Raw genomic sequence first — 17,215 nt, 5'->3', positions numbered from 1 at the left:
AACGGTAAAGAACTACCTTTCCCATGATTCTCTGCCGTCATGTGGGCGAAGGAAGCTAAACCGATGAAGAGGAGCTAGTTGGCATTACTTGATTAAATCTTGATTTTATCAATTGAATATCGCCGTTTATTACTTTGTAAAATATCTCGGTAATTAGAAAACATTTTGTTATCTAAGCCACGTGTACAGCTCGGACGAACTGTTGCTGTCAAGCAGGAATCATCTAAAATAAGGTAACTTAAATTTTGTATTAGCAAACCGAGCTATCTACCCCTGTTAGCTTAATACGAAGAAGCAGCGATCAAATATTAGCTGTCTTCATTTAGCGTAACGTTATTTCCATATTGTGCTGTATTGAAGTGTTCCTTTACATTTTATTTATGTATGTGGCATTTGAGGTAATTTCATGTTGTATTTCGCGTTACTCTTGTTTTTTTTATTATTAAATAAATCTAGCTAACGCGAGTTTTAGGTCGTCATCTCCACACGCTGCAGCTCTCCCCGCTGTCTGTTACTGAGACGGATAGAGCAGCAGTTTTGTTTTGCCCTGTTTTGGTCTCTCTCTTTAAAAAAAAAAAATAATAATAATAATTCTATGTTACTGTTATTCCAGTGAAGACAACCAGTGTGTGTAAGAGACTTCAAGAGAGAAACAATGATGGTGTTTGATCTACCAACACACTAAGTTCCCCGGGAGAAGACATCTGATGAAAAATTACTGCAACATTACAGATTGTAAGAGTCACAAATTTTTAATTAAAGGCTAAATTAGAGCCTTAACTTGAAACCGCATGTGTGAAAACACTGGCCTCGTACTCACTAGTTGTCCAATTATGGTTTCGTTTTGAAATGAACCACATATCCTACTCTGAAACCGCTTTTAAACAAACAAGTTTTTGTTCGCCTCTCTAACCTCTCATGCCTTTGGTAGCTCCATGAGTCTGTTTTATGGCCAAACACTGTTTGGCGAAAATCTATGTAATGTAAAAAATGCAGGCGTTTTTTTAAAGACACAAAATATGTGAGGCGAAATGACAGGGTTGTGTGTAAAAAAAAATCGTTGATGAAACAGTTGGTCGGTAGACAGAGAATTAATCAACATTCACGTCGATTAATCATTGGATTTTATTTTTAAAGTACAAATGCCAAAATTGAAATGGTTCCAGCCTCTCAAATGTAAGTATTTGCAGGTTCTCTGAGTCTTATTTAATAGTAAACTGAAAAAGTTTGGATTCCTGGACAGACTAAAAGTAATTTGAAGACGTTACCTTGGACATTTTTCACATTTAATCATTTTATAGACTAAATGATTAATAGATGAAGGAAAAATCAATAAGTAGATTATTCACTTATGAAAATAATCTTCAATAGATTTTAAATGACAGAATTTTCTAACTGATGAAACGCTATATAAACGCAATATAATTCAGGTCAGCTAATTTTTTTTTTTTGTTACAGCAGGCATGGAAGACAAGGCAAATGGTTCTGTCGACACCAAAAGGTATTGTTTGCATTGATTAACACTGATTATTGAAAGATTTAAAGGAATGTGTTAAACTGATTTTACAGTCCAGTGTGCATGCACATCAAATTGAATCCATACACTTTTGACCCCACAGCCCAGTAGAGAATGGTCAGATGCCGGACCCTGCCAACTGGGGGGTCACCGATGTCGTCAATTACTTCAAAGCAACAGGGTTTGAGGAGCAGGCCACGGCTTTTCAGGATCAGGTTGGCGTGCTCCTCTGCTCAACATTCCTATCACATGATGAAAACAAACTAGGATGTCAATCAAATATTTCTCTCTCCACCTGACAGGAAATCGATGGCAAGTCCCTGCTCCTGATGACACGTAACGACGTCCTGACAGGGCTGTCGATAAAGCTCGGCCCTGCACTGAAAATCTACGAGTATCATGTGAAACCGCTGCAGACTCAACACCTGAAGAGCAACGCCTCGTAGCACCACAGGCCGTCCGAACACCCACCTCAGTGACAATCATTGTGTCAGGAGACCCCAGGTTAGCTGCCACTTCACAAAGACTCCTCTGGCCACACTGGCACCTTAACCGGATTTGAATGCTGTATGTTTTTATAAGCATGGACCCCTAAATGGGTTGCACATGGAGTCCACTCAGCTGTTTACCCTTTCAGCCATTCTTATTTCTGCTGCTTGAGATATGTATTTTATTTTATTTTTTGTGTGTTTTATTTAAAAGGATGAAAATTTTGGGGGGGGGGGTACTCTGCAGGTATGATTTTGTGTGTCTGTGCGCGCGTGTGTGTGTGTGTGAACATGTGTTTATGCGTGTTTGCAAAGTGAATTAACCCATGTTGGTTTAAAAAAAAAAAGTATTTGTATATAAGATGATATATAGCTGAAAACTGTGTGTTCTGTCGTACCTGAACACTTTGATACGTGCAGAAAATTATTCCGATGCATCTCATTTTCCCCTGAAATCATTTTTTATGCCCTAAAATGCGCAGCTGAGTCCATGAGTCGTCCCTAGCATGTAACAATGAAGCATTTTGTTTTCCCAGCCAACTGATAAGCCTCTTTGTTTCTGCACACCTACATTATTGAGGCTCTAAATATGAAAATATTAATGTGTATATATTCTTATTATGTTCCTACCTGTGGTGCTTTCAGCATTGTCGCACAGACAACTGTTTTGAAGTGTGTATGACCAATGTATATGTGCAACATAACACTGGAGTTTGAATATCTGAATCAAAGATTTTCAATAAATGGTGCTCTTTTCTCACCAAAGAACAATATTAGTTTATAAGTTTATTGATAGTGGTTTGCGTTTATTTAGTTTTATTTACTTACATATTTGCCTTACAAGCTCAAACACTTTAATCATGATTAGGAAATCATTAGTTATGATCTTTACAAAACAATTTAAAAGGTAATTTTTTTTTCATGGTTAGTCAATGTGATGTGACATTGACTTGTCAAGCTTATTAATGTTGATATGTTGATCACGGCAGCCGCGTTTTCTGGATTCGTCTCTGTGCCTTCACAGCTTCGCTTGCTGTTTCCTGCGTACTGTCCCTGTGATGTTCCCTGAGGGGTTATCCAGGGGAAGGAGCACCTGTGAGGAAAAAGAAAAATACAATAATATCCTATATTTCCTTGTCTAAACAACTTGAAAGATTCATTGTAATCCAAACTCACTTCATCTTTGTTGGTGAGGCCCATTTTTGTCATGTCTATGGTGAAGTAATGCTGGTTGGGCATGACGATCTCTATTTCATCCACCTGAAAGACAATACTCACGTTACACCCTGAGTTTTCTGAATAAGCCTGTTATATACTGTGTTTTGCAGAGTATTGAACTTGAAATATTTTTTATAATGTGTTTGTATGCGCTCAAGTACGAATGTAGAGAAAAGAACAGATTCTTTTGATATGTCAATGTTATTTAGTAATAGTTTATGTAACCACAAATGCTTGTGAGGTGATAGCGAGTGTATTGATCTCATGATGTAAATGTGGGTATACCTCAGGAACTCTGTCCAGGACCAGAAGTTGTGTGTCATAAAGGGTCTTCTGCACAGAAGGTGAGAACTCTCCACGACCGTAGGGACCAGCAAACTTCTCAATAATTGTCTCCTTCACGCACTTCCTGCAGAGACAGTGATGTGATGGGAATTGGATGTAGAAAGAATTCACTTTTAGCATTTTTGATATAAGTCTCATTTGAAATAGGAGAGATTTTTCTTCTGTTTTGTCATGCATACTAAACTAAGATGTTTAGTGAGTGCAGCGTTCTCCTTCATAAATTACCATGCAGCGTCAAAGTTGACATCCTGAACCTTGTTGTAGCGCCACCTAGCATAGACGGAGGTGCAGAAACACCTGTCCTTGGTCTCTTGCAGAGTAGTGAAGCGGTCTCGGAGGAAACCCTCAAAACCAGACTGGGTGGTCTTCAGCACCGTCATGTTCTTCACCCCAGTATGAACCACCGGGATGCCTGTGTGGGGAACAGTGAGTGAGTATGGAGCAATCGGAAACATTATGAAGCATTTTGACAGTTTGCAATGTAGCACAGAAGAGATATGTCACAGCAGGACACACTGGACTCACTAAAATACGAAATGGAGCTCATCACAAGACTAGAATCCATAGCATCACTGACAAAGCGTGTAACCTTAACTTTGTCTCCCCTTGTTTGCACCACACCACAGGATTTAATCAACAAGCATCAAGGCTTCAGACTGGACATACATGTAGATCAAACCACAGCATCCGCACATCAGCATTCATACGTTTACTATCTGCTGAGCTACTGAATACCTTGATGCTGGGTGTGTGCCCTGTTGCTGCTGTTGCCTGAGCCACACCTGCCTTGATTACAACAACATTTTCTAAGGAATCAGCTGAGCCAAGAGTTTTGTTTACATAGAGGGAGTTTGGAAGTAAATGTTTTGAACTCCTCTCCAGTAGGGTTATAGTAGATTTTTAAGTTGTCTCAGAGAAAGTAAATGCAAAAAATAAATTTTCAATACCTTATATTCAATCCAAAATACCGTGTGTGTGTGCATGTGTGTGAGTGTGTGATTGTGCTTACCATGGAGATTCTGTTCAACATCGCAGAAGCGACAAGCCTCTGGGTTGAAGATGAATGCATGAGCGTGTTCTACCCCATTCTGAGAGAGAACAAATCTTTATCTCAGTCCATTACACAATCACACTCATTTACGGCAAATGGTAAAACGTTTGATGACGGATATAAAAATTTTTGATGTGCTTCGCTGATGAGTGTGGTCATAAGTGTGCCCTGACGCGCCTGTAACCACACCCAACAGTGATGTCACCAAGTTGAGAATTTGATCCACAATTTTAAAGGATGCTTAAGTTACTCTTCAGATTGTTTGTTAGAATAGGGGATACTCTACACAGCTATGACGAGTAAAATCTATCCACTTTTGTTCAGGACCGATCGCTGAATCTTGTATTTTACCTTCTCCAGCCTTTTCCACGGAGCCTCCTCCATGTAAACCTTGGCCCTCAGCACATGGTTGAAAGAGGTCAGGAAGTGACTACAGATATCCAGGGAAAACTGCTCGATGGTCTTTACCTGAACAGATGTGCATCGGATAAAAAAGAAGAGTGACAGGCTGTAGATAAAGCAACCTAAAGAACACTCTGTAATATGAGAAGCAGTGTTGTCAGATATTAATGGGAACATAAAGGCGCTGCAGACTTTAACAACGGTCATGACTGGACAACACTTTAGCAGGAAATGTTAACCATTGATGTTATCTGATCGGCGTGTGTTTGAGCCGTGAGTAAACAGCAGTCACTTGAGGAAAAAGAATGGCAATTTCCATGACCTGTTAAGTGACTGAAAAAGCTGTTTTCTATTTCCCTAAACTAAAGCTGTATTAACTGTTCTGGGATTATGACATTAAATGTAATATATCTGTACTTTAACTTTCCTTTAAACAAATCAGGATCCTTTTGAAATTTAAAAATATAATTTATTCAGTTTGTAGAAAATGAACCTTTAATAAAATCTCAATAAGTAGATGTGTAAGTACTGTATGTTGCCATCAATGCTGTTGAATCTCTCTTCACCTCAGACGTGTGTGTAGCTGCTCCTGGTTATTTAAAGCTGGACAACAGAGAACCTTCTTCTCTTAGGTCTTGTGAAACAAACAAATCACTCAATGATTTTTAGTAAATTTAAATAACTCCTCAATTGCACAAGTTTAAGTTGTGTCTATAATAATGACACCTTTCAACAAACAGTACTAACCAAGTGTGCCTATTTCCACCTCTGTAATGGACTGTAGCAAGAATTAAGACTTAGCCTGGACGGATTCTGAATTTCACTACTGTACTGTTTGTTCAAAAACACCTGTTTTACTGAAAATATGACCATATCACACCAGTTGGGGCCTCTCTACTTTCGCTGTGCTTTGGCTCCTCGTAACATTAAATATTACATGACCTTATTTCCATACGTTATGAACATAATCCTGCTAAAATCTTTTTTTATCCTCTCAGATTGAGAAATTTGTGATTTTGGAAGCAACTTGCAGAGTCGAGTGTTACCCTTGCACCTTGCCATGAATCCTGAGTTTTCATCTCTCTTGAAAAATTTCCTACAGACGGAAATTGTTGTCTATGGAACAATTCAACTATTGTGATGAGAAGGAATTTGACGGGTTGCCCCTTATTCACACCTTATAGGGTGTGTGGTTTGTAGCTACATCCCTGCTTGAGGTTACAAGATGCGGTGCACTGCCATGTTCCATGTTGTGTCTGTCAGTAGAGGTGGGTGACCTACCCCCCTGAGCTTGGCCAAGGCATGGACTGTGTTCTTGATGGTGTCGGTGGGGATGATGTCTGAGTTGTCTCCGGTTAGATAATCCTTGCGTGATTTGAGTGTAAGCTCCACATCGGCTTTGAGCTCGATGATGGAGTGGTGGCTTCCCTGTCTCCTGATGACCAGCACTTTCACCGTGTTCTTGCCGTAGCCTGTTCGCACAAACTCCACATTCTGCACACACACAAGGGACAGATTATTGTTGTTGTTGTTTTTGTTGTTGTTGTTATTGCAGTTCAGGACTTACCACTGATGTAAACAGGCCCTTTTGTGCATAAGTACACATTTTTCTGATATTAACTGTAGATTTACTTTATTTGCAGTATATATGTTGTTGGATTTTCTTCTTCTTTCCTTTAAAGTTTGGTCTTGGGTGTTGTGTTAACTGTGTGCTTTTTCGAGTTTGTTACAAGTATTTCATTTAACGAGGAAACCTTTTCCTCCAATTGCTTGGGCATGATTTCTGTCAACACACTACATTCATCCCTGTAAGTCATGACTAAAACAGGTCTTAAGACAGTGAAAAAAACACATTTTAATTTATCAATGTGCTTTTGTGTAGGATAAATGAAAATAATGTATATTATTTGATTTCTCCAAGACAATCAGTTGTAGCAATTAATTAGAAATATAATATCCACTGCATGAGAGAGTAAGAAATATGAAATTAAATCTGTATTGACAGAAATATTTGGACGTTTGTAGTTTACAATTCTAATATTTGCAGGGTCAGGGTGTTCGCCGCATGGCCGTTGAACCCAAAAATTATCCAACTCTAGTGTTGGATCATTATTTAAGGAGGCCCGAAGTTGATTATGTTCTGTAAAAAGGAAAGAAAAGATAGTGACTGTTACCTTTTCTGAAGCAGTTGCCATAGTGTCTTCTGTTCATACACCCGCTGTCTGACTGAACTCAGCCCCTGTGCCGTTTCCAGCAAAAGGGTGTCTCTACTGATGGAGGAGGATTTTGTAGAGAGGGTGGTGCTACCTTGCACTCAGGCTATTTGAAGTTTTAGGTGAAGTTTAACCTGTTTTACCTGTCCTGTGTGTTTTACTTTCAGACATGGAAATCATGCTCTATTACATGCACATTGAGGATCACAGAGAAAAACCAACCTACATTTCTCAATACAGATCATTTTGTTGTGTTTTATTCTGGTCTATACCTTCTTCACCTTACTGGTTCCCAATCTTGAAGTAACTTGAAAACACAGATTACATAGGTTACAGATTAAAAAGGTAACTGCACAACTCAAGTTTCAGTGACTAGCTTCGAAAATATCCTTTTCATTAAATTCGTCACCTCAGTTGTTGCCATTGACAGTGTAAAAATAAAATGCTAAGTCAGATCAAAGTCTTTCATTTAATAGTTTTCTTATAGTTACATGGTGAGATAATTTTTTCGACCAGATGGTTTTCAGTTCAGTAATCAGCAGTTCCATCACTAATAAAAGATGACTGTGGCGTACTGAGAAGCTCCCAGGTGTGAACAGGTACAACACTTTGAAGATGAAAAACTGTCACAAGATAAGTAAAGGTACAACATAAAGACTCAAGGTTCTTACGCAAACAGTCATCAAAACATTTAATTCAATATATCCCCTATAAACCCTCACAGTCCCTTCAATATTCCCCTGTCATGTGACTACATCTTATGACTTCCTCTTTTGCATGTGCAGGCAGATGTACTGTATCCACTTTCAAAGTTACTGAATCGCAAGGCACACGACCTGACAACAGATTTCAGATTCACTTTCTTTGTTCCATGCTGTGTTCACCTCAGCTACGGGGGTCCTTCAGCATGGCCGCACACCTCAGTTTATGCCTCCAGATTGTTGTCATGTTTCTGTGTTGCACAGCATGTAGCACTGGCATTTCCTGTAGAAATGAAGCTGGTGAGCCTGTTGATTGGTGAGTTGATTTTATACATGAAAATACACTGATGACAATGAAGCTTAAGCTAGTTATACCACTGCGTTTTTAGTTACAGTGGATGAAATGTCTTGTGTCTTTCAGCAGCTAACTATATTGTTGGTACTGGCTATGTTTTGATGCATTGAGGCATGAAACTGACACAAACTATGTTAAACAATTTTTTGAATATTCCCAAGATGTCCTCTTTTGTATATATGAAGAAAAAAAAATTCTCTCTCCATTCTCTGCAGGTTTATCATTTACAAGCTGCCCAAGTATAAGATCGGTGAGGTCGGCAGTGGGGTGGACTACATGTACCTGGACCCTTCAGTAGAGAACTGGCAGATGAGTAAATTCACAGTTAACATCAGTCAAGGAGCCATAGGGAACACACTGAACCAGCTTTACATGGGAAAGGCCTACAAGGTGAGGTTATGTCCCTATGGATTTCATACACTGATCTCTATAGAGGATGACAGAGACCCTTGCGGCATTAATCAGATTTAACACAGCTCTGCTGTATGTTGGTGCCAGTTTGCTGAGTGGACACTCCTTTGTTTTCTATGGGGAAGTGAACTGAAGTTGCACACAAGCATCCCCAACAATATAATAACACAATCCTTCTTCTCTAAAAATGACAAGTTGTTTTTTAACAGCTAAGACTGCTGCCAGGATTTTCCTACGTTCAGACAGAGCCAGGCTAGTTGTTTCCTCCTGTGTCCAGTCTTTGTGTTAAGCTAAGCTAACCAGCTTCTGGATGAACAGAGACTTTGATCCTGTCATTTAGCACTCAGCAGCATAAAGCAAATTAATTTTTCCCAAAATGTCAAACTATCCCTTTAAGAAATTACAGTAACAGAAATTTTAAAGAAAAATCACATTGCAAAAAATGTACATATAATATATGTGGGCTATAAAACAAGTTTTTCCCTCAGTCTAACAGCTCAGTCTACGCACTCTACAATGATGCTCCACCGATCCTGGATTACAGGGAAGAATACGGACACACTAAAGGTACAGTGGATTTTGAAAAAATGATCAGCTCACAAATTTTGAGGATCTTGCTTTGATCTTATTAAGATGAATTCAGATTGTGGCTGGATGAAAAGGCTGGTAACACTGGTAAAGCCTGAAGATCCTAAACTTCATAACTGGAAAATATCACAACATGTAGCCTACGGTAAAACACAACAGAATATACAGTACACTGTATGAAGTCCTATATCTTTTACATAGCTGTTATTTTACATCATATGTGTTAGTGTGTATGAAAACTTTAAGTATTTGGAGAAAAATGTGAACAAATTTCAAAATTATGCAATTTCCTCCAAATCTATTTTAAATTGTCCACCTCTGATATCTCTTTTTGAAGAGAGGGCGCCTGAAGGTATCATTGTGAAAATATTTTTTTCAGTGTGGTGCATTCAGGGACCTATCTATATTTTTGTGTCTGTGTTAATTACTTTCAGATGTATCTCCTGGGTAATTTTCAGGCTTTTTAGTCCTATGATTTTGCAAAAAAGAACAGATCAATACATTTTTTCAGGGGGAGGTAATGGGCAAAGAGCATCTGTTTGATAACAGCTGTTGACTCTGGACACAACTTTGATGGGTTTCATGCAAGTGTGGGTTTGTTGTACGTGCTTTTGTGTGTAGAGTTGTTTGTGTGCATCCTGCAGGGGTGCTGCTCTTTGACCGCTCTCAAGGTTTCTGGCTATCGCACACCATTCCCCACTTCCCGTCGTTCCCTGAGAGAGGCTACCTTTACCCCTCCTCTGGTAAAGTCAATGGCCAGACTGCTCTGTGTGTGACCTACCAGTACGAACAATTTCTCCATATTGGTGAGTAAACGCTCATGACGCAACAGGGCCTGACCCATTCCTGCTCTGTACACATCCCAGACTTCAACTTACAAAATTCTCTGTTTGCTGAAAACAAGAAAACATTAACATTGTGACTTGAGTTTATGTAAGTTCATAAGTAGTTTATATACATACAGACATTCATGACTCATAATGTACACACACCTGAAAAGGATTTGTCCGATGATGTTTTAACGTTACATAAAAGTGAAGTAGGAGATTTTAAGACAATTACATTTGAAATGAAAAATATTTGCATATTTATAAATGGCTGATTTTTTGAATAAGGGAGAAGGAGTAAATGTAATTTTAGGATTTAAAAAAAAAAAGTAATGTTTTTGTGGAAAAAGACACAAATTATTATTCAAAGTAGAGTGTTTTCATTTGTCATAAAACATGTCTGGTGGGGTTCTTTAAAGTATTTTTCCCATGTTTCCAGAGGACACTGTCAGATAACAAGACACACAGAAACACTATGAGCAAAGCTGTTGAATAATGTTGTCAACAGTGATTTTGCACTGGTAACAAGATTTTACTCATTTAGAGTTTTGACAGCTGACGCCATTTGTTTTGTATTGTACTGTGATAGCCTGTGTTTTTGACATTATCGAAAGGCTTTTGAGTTTTACCAACTAAAGAAATATTTTAATAGCTTGAAGCTCTCTAAAGACATATATTCACATTTGGAGAAATCCGAGTAACAGCCGTCAAACGCACAGCAAAAGGAGAATATCAGTCGGTCTCAATTTTTTTTTTGCATTTAACCCTTTAAATAAATAACAAAACATTTTTTCCAACATAGAGTATGTCTTATTCCTCCTCCTCTTTTTGATGCATTCCCATTCTTTTCCAGCAAAGCAGATGGTTTACCTTTACCCTCGTTTCTATAACTGCTCTGTACCTGCTGCGTTCTCGGCCGACCTGCCACAGCTTGCCCAGTTATGTGAGGGCTCCAAACCACCACTGGGCTCTGATAAGGGGGTGGAGCAGCTTTTCTCAGTCCACGGGGAGAAGTTTGTCAGTTTTGCCAAATCTGAACGCTTTGTGGATGGTAAAGTATGCCTCATGTACTGTCAGTCATTTATATTAGTTATAAGTTACACGACCACCATTGTCACTTCAACATTTATGCCACAGAAGAAACCACAGCTGTAAACTCTGCACAACTTTGCAAAAGCATCTATCTACAGTCTTGTTTGCACATTTAACTTGTCTGCCACAGTCACTCATTATCAGGTGTAGACACACTATCATATCAGAACAGTGATGTGCATGAACACACCCCACCCAAACTTTTCAAAAGTACTCACTGTTGTGGCCCCCTACAGTGAGGCAATGTCTACTTGTACTTCTTATCATATGGACAGTTGTGTCCACACATCGCAGCTCTGAGCACCTGATATTTAAATGTTCAATCATCCAAAAAGTTTGCACTTGCATTTAATATTTACATCTGAAAAAGACTGCACATGCAAATGATTTCATGAGCTTATCATGTCTTAATTCTCTTTAGTTTTTGAGAATTTGAGACAATATAAAACACATTATATAAAACATTAAACCTTTTGTAACACATTTTAATAACCAAGTTTACTTTCCCAAATAAAAAATATGTTTTTAAAATTTTATTTATAACCATCTTTTTTGACCCTCTCACTGGTGTTCATTCAGATATCTACACAGGATGGGTGGCTCAGGTCCTTGATGCCGACCTGCTGGTGGAGACATGGCAGAGACAAGGTCACGTGCTGCCCTCCAACTGCTCCCTGCCCAAACACACCATGAACATCAAGAGGATTCGGCTTTCTGGATCAGTCCTGTTCCTGTCCTACCACGACCACTCCAAATGGTGTGTGTCGCAGGCTTATGAGAACCAGGTGACCTGTCTGGGCGACCTGAACAGGGAGAGGGCCCAACTGTGGCGTGGTGGGGGGCTGATCTGCTCCTTAAACCCCTTGATTTACAAGACTTTCAGACAGGTGGTGGACTGGTATATTGACTGTTGAACTACACAGGAGGACAGGATGGCTAGGACTGTATCAGTCTCCGACTCAGATTTAAATCTGTTTTAAAGTTGTGCGACTAAATGTGGAGGTTGATCCTGTTAGAGGCCTCAGGCAATCAAATTAGACGTCAATTAAAAAAACAAAAAAACAGGGCTTTAATAGCTGCTTAGCTAATTGGATCCTAGTTGAGAGTCAAACTTATATCCCAGTGAATTCTCCTTCTATTTATGCTTCAGCTGGAGATCTGTAATATGTGCATCTTGACACACAACAATTGCACAAAAAACTTTGCTATATCAGAGGAGAAAACAAAGTATGATTTTGATTTGCAAATGTCAAAGCTTTAGAATCTATTGATTAAAATAATTTAATGTAAATAATAAAGATGCAAGATACAAGTGTTTCAGTCATCACTGACTCAGATTTACTGAAAGCCTTCATCCACTTGCGTCACAACACTTAACCTACCTGTGTTTGAGTATAGGAAAGTTTATTTCTTCACCCTCTGTGACTATCAAATGTTTTCTTATATCTTATGTGGTTGGAGACTGTCTCTGCATTCGCCATCATTATGTTCGGGCAGTTTTTACTTTTGGAGGAGGATGCAATGGGCTTAAACCTGAAGTAATTGGTGTTTTGGGTAAACGGTGTCACCTAGTGGACAGACTGGTATAGTATTGTTAAGTGTGGCATTTTCTCTGTGGATTATTACAAAGAGTACATACTGTACCTACACTGCTCAGTACACTACTGACTGTTGTAGCATAAATTCTTGTTTTCCTTAAACAAAACAAAAAATCTGCTTCTGGGTTAAAATCATTTCAGAATCTATTTCTTTAGATTCGTATTCTTGATAGTTTTAAAGACATCAGTCTTATTCTGTCTTGTTTAAAGACACTAGTTTCTATTCTAGAAATTTCCTCAAACAAGAGAAACTGCAATGGTAGCAACTGGAATCACATTAATATCCAACCACCCCTCAGCTTTTAATTTTTATTCTGCACATCCTGATGCGAGATTAAACTTCCTCTGTCAGAACCGCTTTTATAACTTACTGTTTGACTCAAAATTGAGATTTTAATTTGTCAACTTCAGTGTCATGCTGACGGAAGAAGAACATACAGACAGACAGCTCCAGGCCCCACCCTTTCAGATTGAGATAATCAAATTACAGCAAGACAAGTAGATAACTGAGTACCTCAAAGGGTTCATGCTGTTGAAAACTAGGAAACAGCGATTGTTATTGTTAAAAAATTTGTGTCATATACAATCTTTTAGTACAATGTGTTACAGAACTGGTTTACCAGCAGAGACAAAGACGACAAACAGGTTTTGCAGGCCAACGACTTTTCATTGTTATACTTGTAGTTACGATTCGTCCAGTTGGCTGCTTTCAGTAGTGGGCTGGCATGATTTTATCTGTAGTAATTCCCTGGAAATGCCGGTTGAGTGTATGAACTTTGACAATGTCAAGCAACCTGTCAAACCACATTTCACTTTAATAATGACTATTCTTTCTTAGTAATAATAATGAAAATGCTTTAATAGAATAAAACAGTATAGGAATAGTTTTAGTTCTTTGTGGTGCAGCATTTCTTTATGATTAAGTTACAATAAAAGCTTTCTGTTTGAAGAGTAACTCACTTGTCAATATCACATCAGCATTTATTAAAACAATGAGTCAAACTGCTTCCTACTGTGCCCAAAGGCAGATAAACCCCTCTGTTGTCCACTGCTTAAAACAGCCATGTCATCAGACAAGAAATCATTGAATAATTTGCAGTGAAGTAAACCTTTTGAGTGACAAACCAGGAAGCAGATAAAAGTGTGTGTGGGTTTCAGTTTCATTTAACAGAGAGATATGATGAGAGCAACTTTACAAAGCAGGTATACAGTTTGCTCTGAAGAGGAACAAAGATGGCTACATACGTAAGTATTTTAATATTCATATATTAAAAATTATGCTGCAAATAATAGTAGTTGACTAGGGTGTTGGTTGAAGTTGTGTATGCTTTGTGTATGATATGTGTCCAGGAAGTAGCTTAATAGAAAAGCAGAACCCTCTGATAACCTGCCATCCTGTTTGCACCACATTGATCCTTAAGTCAAATAATGTTCTTGAAGCATCTATTCATTAATCTATTCACAAATATTTTATTTTAATATTTATTTTATATATATGCTTGATTCTGTCATGTTTGATTGTTTCAGAGAGCAGTGATGCAATTCATCTTCAGTGTTGGGATCCTTTTTCAAGGGTGTGATTCAGATGTGAAATGCAGGAATGACAATGGAGACGAGGTTGACTGGTAGGTGCAAATTTTGAATTGTGGCAGTTTATATTTTCACAGATTCTCAGTTGGATATGTACTAGAATATATTTATCTCTATCCCATTAGGTATATTTTATACAAGTTGCCCAATGTGAAAGGCCGTGGTTTGTCGTATCTGTACATGGATGAGAGCACTAATGGATGGAAACTCAGCAAAGAGAACATCGGCAGTAAAACTGGCACTCTGGCGAACACCCTGAAACCTCTTTTTGACTTCTATGACAGAAAGGTAAATTTATAAAAGGATACATGTCTCTCTGACATGACAGTCTTCAGTAGACACACTAAATCAGAGTTTCACAGTTTTTTTGTAGATTGAAGGCTTTGGATACATGCTCTATAGTGATCAACCTCCAAATCAAAACGCTCCATCTGCATCATTTGGCCACAGTAAAGGTGCGAACAGAAACATTACACTTTATTGTTTTCAAAGAAAAATACTTCACAATGTAACAAAGCTCTGTTTCTATTCCTTTCTACTGTTTTACTTCCTACAGGAGTTGTGATGTTGGACAGACAAACTGGAGTTTGGCTCTCACACAGTACACCAAAATTTCCAACATATCGCAGTAAAGACTTCTGGCCAAAAAGTGGAAACGCTAATGCTCAAACATTTATGTGCATGACTTATTCCTATGATGACTTCAAGGAAATAGGTAGATAATGCCAGTGATATTGCCATCTTGTTTTGACTGAAGTTTTTCTCATTTACCTGAAAGAATGATAATGGAATTAAAAAAACTTGTATCTAAATTCTCAGGATTGCAGCTCATGTACATCCATACTTATCCATATGACTCTGACATACCAAAAACCTTTCCAAATGAGCTGAGATGTGTTGCACAGCGAAACTGCTACCCAAAGAAGGGACCCTGGTTTAGAGAGACGTCACTGACCTCAGTGAGAGGACATCAGTTCCACAGCTTTGCAAAATACAAACGTTTTGGGGACGGTGAGTGTTTGAAGTTGTGGGAGTTAAAATTTCGTACTACGTTGATCATAAACAAAGCAAAATTAGAAACACATTTATAAAAGGCTGTCTGACCTGCTGTCTATTGAAAATGACATCATGTGCATCAGTGCCTTTTTGTTTTATTTGAGGTGTTTTTTATTTATTTATGCATAAAATGTATTTCTAAAATTGTATCCCCACTGTCTGTGTGTACATGGGCTACTCTTAATTTCCATGGTTAATAGTATTATGTTCTGCTTTGTTTTCCACACTATTGTAGATCTTTATTCTGGCCTTATTGCAGATAAACTGGGGAAGACTCTGTATGTAAAGAGCTGGGGAAAGATGAAACGCCCCATGCCCTCTAACTGCAGCATCCCTCATTATGTGTACAATGTGAAGGAAGTGCAGCTCCCCAAAATGAAGCCTTTCAATGACACTGTAGATCACTCCAAGTGGTGTGTGACACCCGATGGTGGCTGGACCTGCATTGCTGATATGAACAGGGAAGTGAGCCAGATGGGCAGAGGTGGAGGAGCCATATGCACCAAAGATGTTGCAGTTGGGAATGCTTTCTATACATTGATCACACAGCCTGAACCATGTAAAAAGGCACATACACAGGAGCTTTAAAGGCACAACCCTCATTGAAATGTGTTGTCATGCTTTCACACATATTTTGGTGCATGTTGTAGTTTTATTAATTAAACACTGCATTGTTTTTATTTTTTAAATCATGTTTTAAGCATTAAAATAAATAAACACAGCTGAATGATTATATCAATATTAAATTACAAATTCCATGTTGCTCCAGGTGTTTTTTCTGTTTCAAGTGATTAATCCTTTTTCAGCCATGGACAGATTAAACTGTTTAGGGAGCCCCTGGGTAAAATGAACTGCTGGTTCATCATTATTCTTTTCTGATTATGTGTGATTATTTCAGATGACAATGATAGCACTGCTCTTGGGCATTGGGATCCTTTGTCATGGGTGTGACTCAAAAGTGACTTGCAAAAATGACAAAAAACAGGGAGGTGGACTGGTTGAGAGGACATCGGTTCCACAGCTTTGCAAAATACACACGTTTTGGGGACGGTGAGTGTTTGAAGTTTCAAACATATATTTGAGAGGCAGATAGGCTACGATAGACTACTACCATTCCACCCACAGGATTGAGGCAGTAATTTGTGGTGTTGGATTGTATTTTGTTAATATGTATTTAGGAAATGTTGTCTCTACTGTGTATATTTTCAGAGGGGAACTCTTTTGTCATGGTTAATAGTTTTATGTTCTGGTTCACTCCCTCATTTTTTTGTAGATCTTTATTCTGGCCTTATTGCAGATAAACTGGGGAGGGCTCTGTGTGTCAAGAGCTGGGGAAGGATGCGTTGCCCTCTGCCTTTTAACTGCAGCAGGAAGTGCAGCTCCCAAACATGCAGTCCTTCAGTGACACTGTAGATCACTCCAAGTGGTGTGTGACACCTTATGGTGACTGGACCTGCATCGCTGATATGAACAGGGAACAGAGTCAGATAAAGAGAGGTGGAGGAGCCATATGTATTGAAAACCCTGGAATTGCAGAGGCTTTCAGAACCATGATCAAATGGCCTAATCAATGTGAACTTGGGCGTCTAGATAATCCCAAGGTGCTCAACACAGGGAAGAGCAAATGCCAGGTCAAGATCTGAGCAGCTGGTAAGCGCAAAAGAAATTTTCCTAAAAAAACAGCCACACCGTTTGCAGTGTGGCTGACTTCCTGGTGCACAAAAAAAGGGGCCCACAGATGTTGAGGGAGTGGAAAGTGCACTG

The 17,215-nt window shown here is 38.7% G+C and overlaps 4 protein-coding genes across 7 annotated transcripts; 3 read left to right on the top strand and 1 right to left on the bottom strand.

Moving 5' to 3' along the window:
* Positions 1-26: 26 nt before the first annotated feature.
* On the top strand, positions 27-2,775 carry samd13 (sterile alpha motif domain containing 13). Of its 3 annotated transcripts, none has more exons than XM_023411049.2 (5): positions 27-233; positions 614-735; positions 1,462-1,501; positions 1,620-1,731; positions 1,819-2,775. In XM_023411049.2, exons 2-5 carry the CDS (start codon positions 708-710, stop codon positions 1,960-1,962), a joined length of 324 nt encoding a protein of 107 aa, XP_023266817.1. In that variant the 5' UTR covers positions 27-233; positions 614-707; the 3' UTR covers positions 1,963-2,775. The 3 variants fall into 3 exon arrangements, with proteins under 3 accessions (XP_023266817.1, XP_023266818.1, XP_023266816.1); XM_023411048.2 differs by having other exon boundaries at positions 28-233; positions 1,459-1,501; XM_023411050.2 differs by lacking the exon at positions 614-735 and having other exon boundaries at positions 1,459-1,501.
* Positions 2,776-2,777: 2 nt separating this feature from the next.
* On the bottom strand, positions 2,778-7,353 carry uox (urate oxidase). Its single transcript, XM_023411047.2, has 8 exons — positions 7,195-7,353; positions 6,302-6,514; positions 4,970-5,086; positions 4,577-4,655; positions 3,793-3,979; positions 3,508-3,631; positions 3,181-3,264; positions 2,778-3,097 (listed from the first exon to the last, which is right to left on the bottom strand). Exons 1-8 carry the CDS (start codon positions 7,213-7,215, stop codon positions 3,023-3,025), a joined length of 900 nt encoding a protein of 299 aa, XP_023266815.1. The 5' UTR covers positions 7,216-7,353; the 3' UTR covers positions 2,778-3,022.
* A 121-nt stretch (positions 7,354-7,474) lies between these two features.
* On the top strand, positions 7,475-12,519 carry LOC111658493 (deoxyribonuclease-2-beta). The gene is made up of 6 exons (XM_023411033.2): positions 7,475-8,250; positions 8,505-8,679; positions 9,189-9,267; positions 9,933-10,094; positions 10,969-11,166; positions 11,787-12,519. The coding sequence occupies exons 1-6, from the start codon at positions 7,994-7,996 to the stop codon at positions 12,119-12,121; spliced, it is 1,206 nt and encodes a 401-aa protein (XP_023266801.2). The 5' UTR covers positions 7,475-7,993; the 3' UTR covers positions 12,122-12,519.
* A 136-nt stretch (positions 12,520-12,655) lies between these two features.
* Positions 12,656-16,209, top strand: LOC111658505 (deoxyribonuclease-2-alpha-like). Of its 2 annotated transcripts, none has more exons than XM_023411053.2 (7): positions 12,656-14,050; positions 14,333-14,430; positions 14,521-14,683; positions 14,769-14,850; positions 14,952-15,110; positions 15,215-15,406; positions 15,711-16,209. In XM_023411053.2, the coding sequence occupies exons 1-7, from the start codon at positions 14,039-14,041 to the stop codon at positions 16,037-16,039; spliced, it is 1,035 nt and encodes a 344-aa protein (XP_023266821.1). In that variant the 5' UTR covers positions 12,656-14,038; the 3' UTR covers positions 16,040-16,209. The 2 variants fall into 2 exon arrangements, with proteins under 2 accessions (XP_023266821.1, XP_023266820.1); XM_023411052.2 differs by having other exon boundaries at positions 15,687-16,209.
* Positions 16,210-17,215: the final 1,006 nt, after the last annotated feature.

This window comes from Seriola lalandi, unplaced genomic scaffold, assembly GCF_002814215.2.
Source record: "Seriola lalandi dorsalis isolate HSWRI2012SDOR001 ecotype SW California unplaced genomic scaffold, Sedor1 jcf7180002054446, whole genome shotgun sequence".
Classification (NCBI taxonomy): Eukaryota; Metazoa; Chordata; class Actinopteri; order Carangiformes; family Carangidae; genus Seriola; species Seriola lalandi.
Note: the sequence above shows the minus strand (reverse complement) of the source record. Positions and strands in the feature narration are given on the sequence as shown.

Excerpts from the sequence above, each read along its gene's own strand:
- LOC111658493 (XM_023411033.2), top strand. The coding sequence starts at position 7,994 with ATGACTTCCTCTTTTGCATGTGCAGGCAGATGTACTGTATCCACTTTC. Across the intron at positions 8,680-9,188 it reads ACATGGGAAAGGCCTACAAG|TCTAACAGCTCAGTCTACGC; the intron begins GTGAGGTTATGT and ends TTTTTCCCTCAG. Across the intron at positions 11,167-11,786 it reads ATCTGAACGCTTTGTGGATG|ATATCTACACAGGATGGGTG; the intron begins GTAAAGTATGCC and ends GTGTTCATTCAG.
- uox (XM_023411047.2), bottom strand. The coding sequence starts at position 7,215 with ATGGCAACTGCTTCAGAAAAG. Across the intron at positions 3,632-3,792 it reads GTCAACTTTGACGCTGCATG|GAAGTGCGTGAAGGAGACAA; the intron begins GTAATTTATGAA and ends CTGTCTCTGCAG. Across the intron at positions 3,098-3,180 it reads GCCTCACCAACAAAGATGAA|GTGCTCCTTCCCCTGGATAA; the intron begins GTGAGTTTGGAT and ends TTTTCCTCACAG.
- LOC111658505 (XM_023411052.2), top strand. Across the intron at positions 15,111-15,214 it reads TGATGACTTCAAGGAAATAG|GATTGCAGCTCATGTACATC; the intron begins GTAGATAATGCC and ends CTAAATTCTCAG. Across the intron at positions 15,407-15,686 it reads ATACAAACGTTTTGGGGACG|ATCTTTATTCTGGCCTTATT; the intron begins GTGAGTGTTTGA and ends ACACTATTGTAG.
- samd13 (XM_023411048.2), top strand. The coding sequence starts at position 708 with ATGAAAAATTACTGCAACATTACAGATT. Across the intron at positions 736-1,458 it reads TTACTGCAACATTACAGATT|CAGGCATGGAAGACAAGGCA; the intron begins GTAAGAGTCACA and ends TTTTTGTTACAG. Across the intron at positions 1,502-1,619 it reads GGTTCTGTCGACACCAAAAG|CCCAGTAGAGAATGGTCAGA; the intron begins GTATTGTTTGCA and ends TTGACCCCACAG.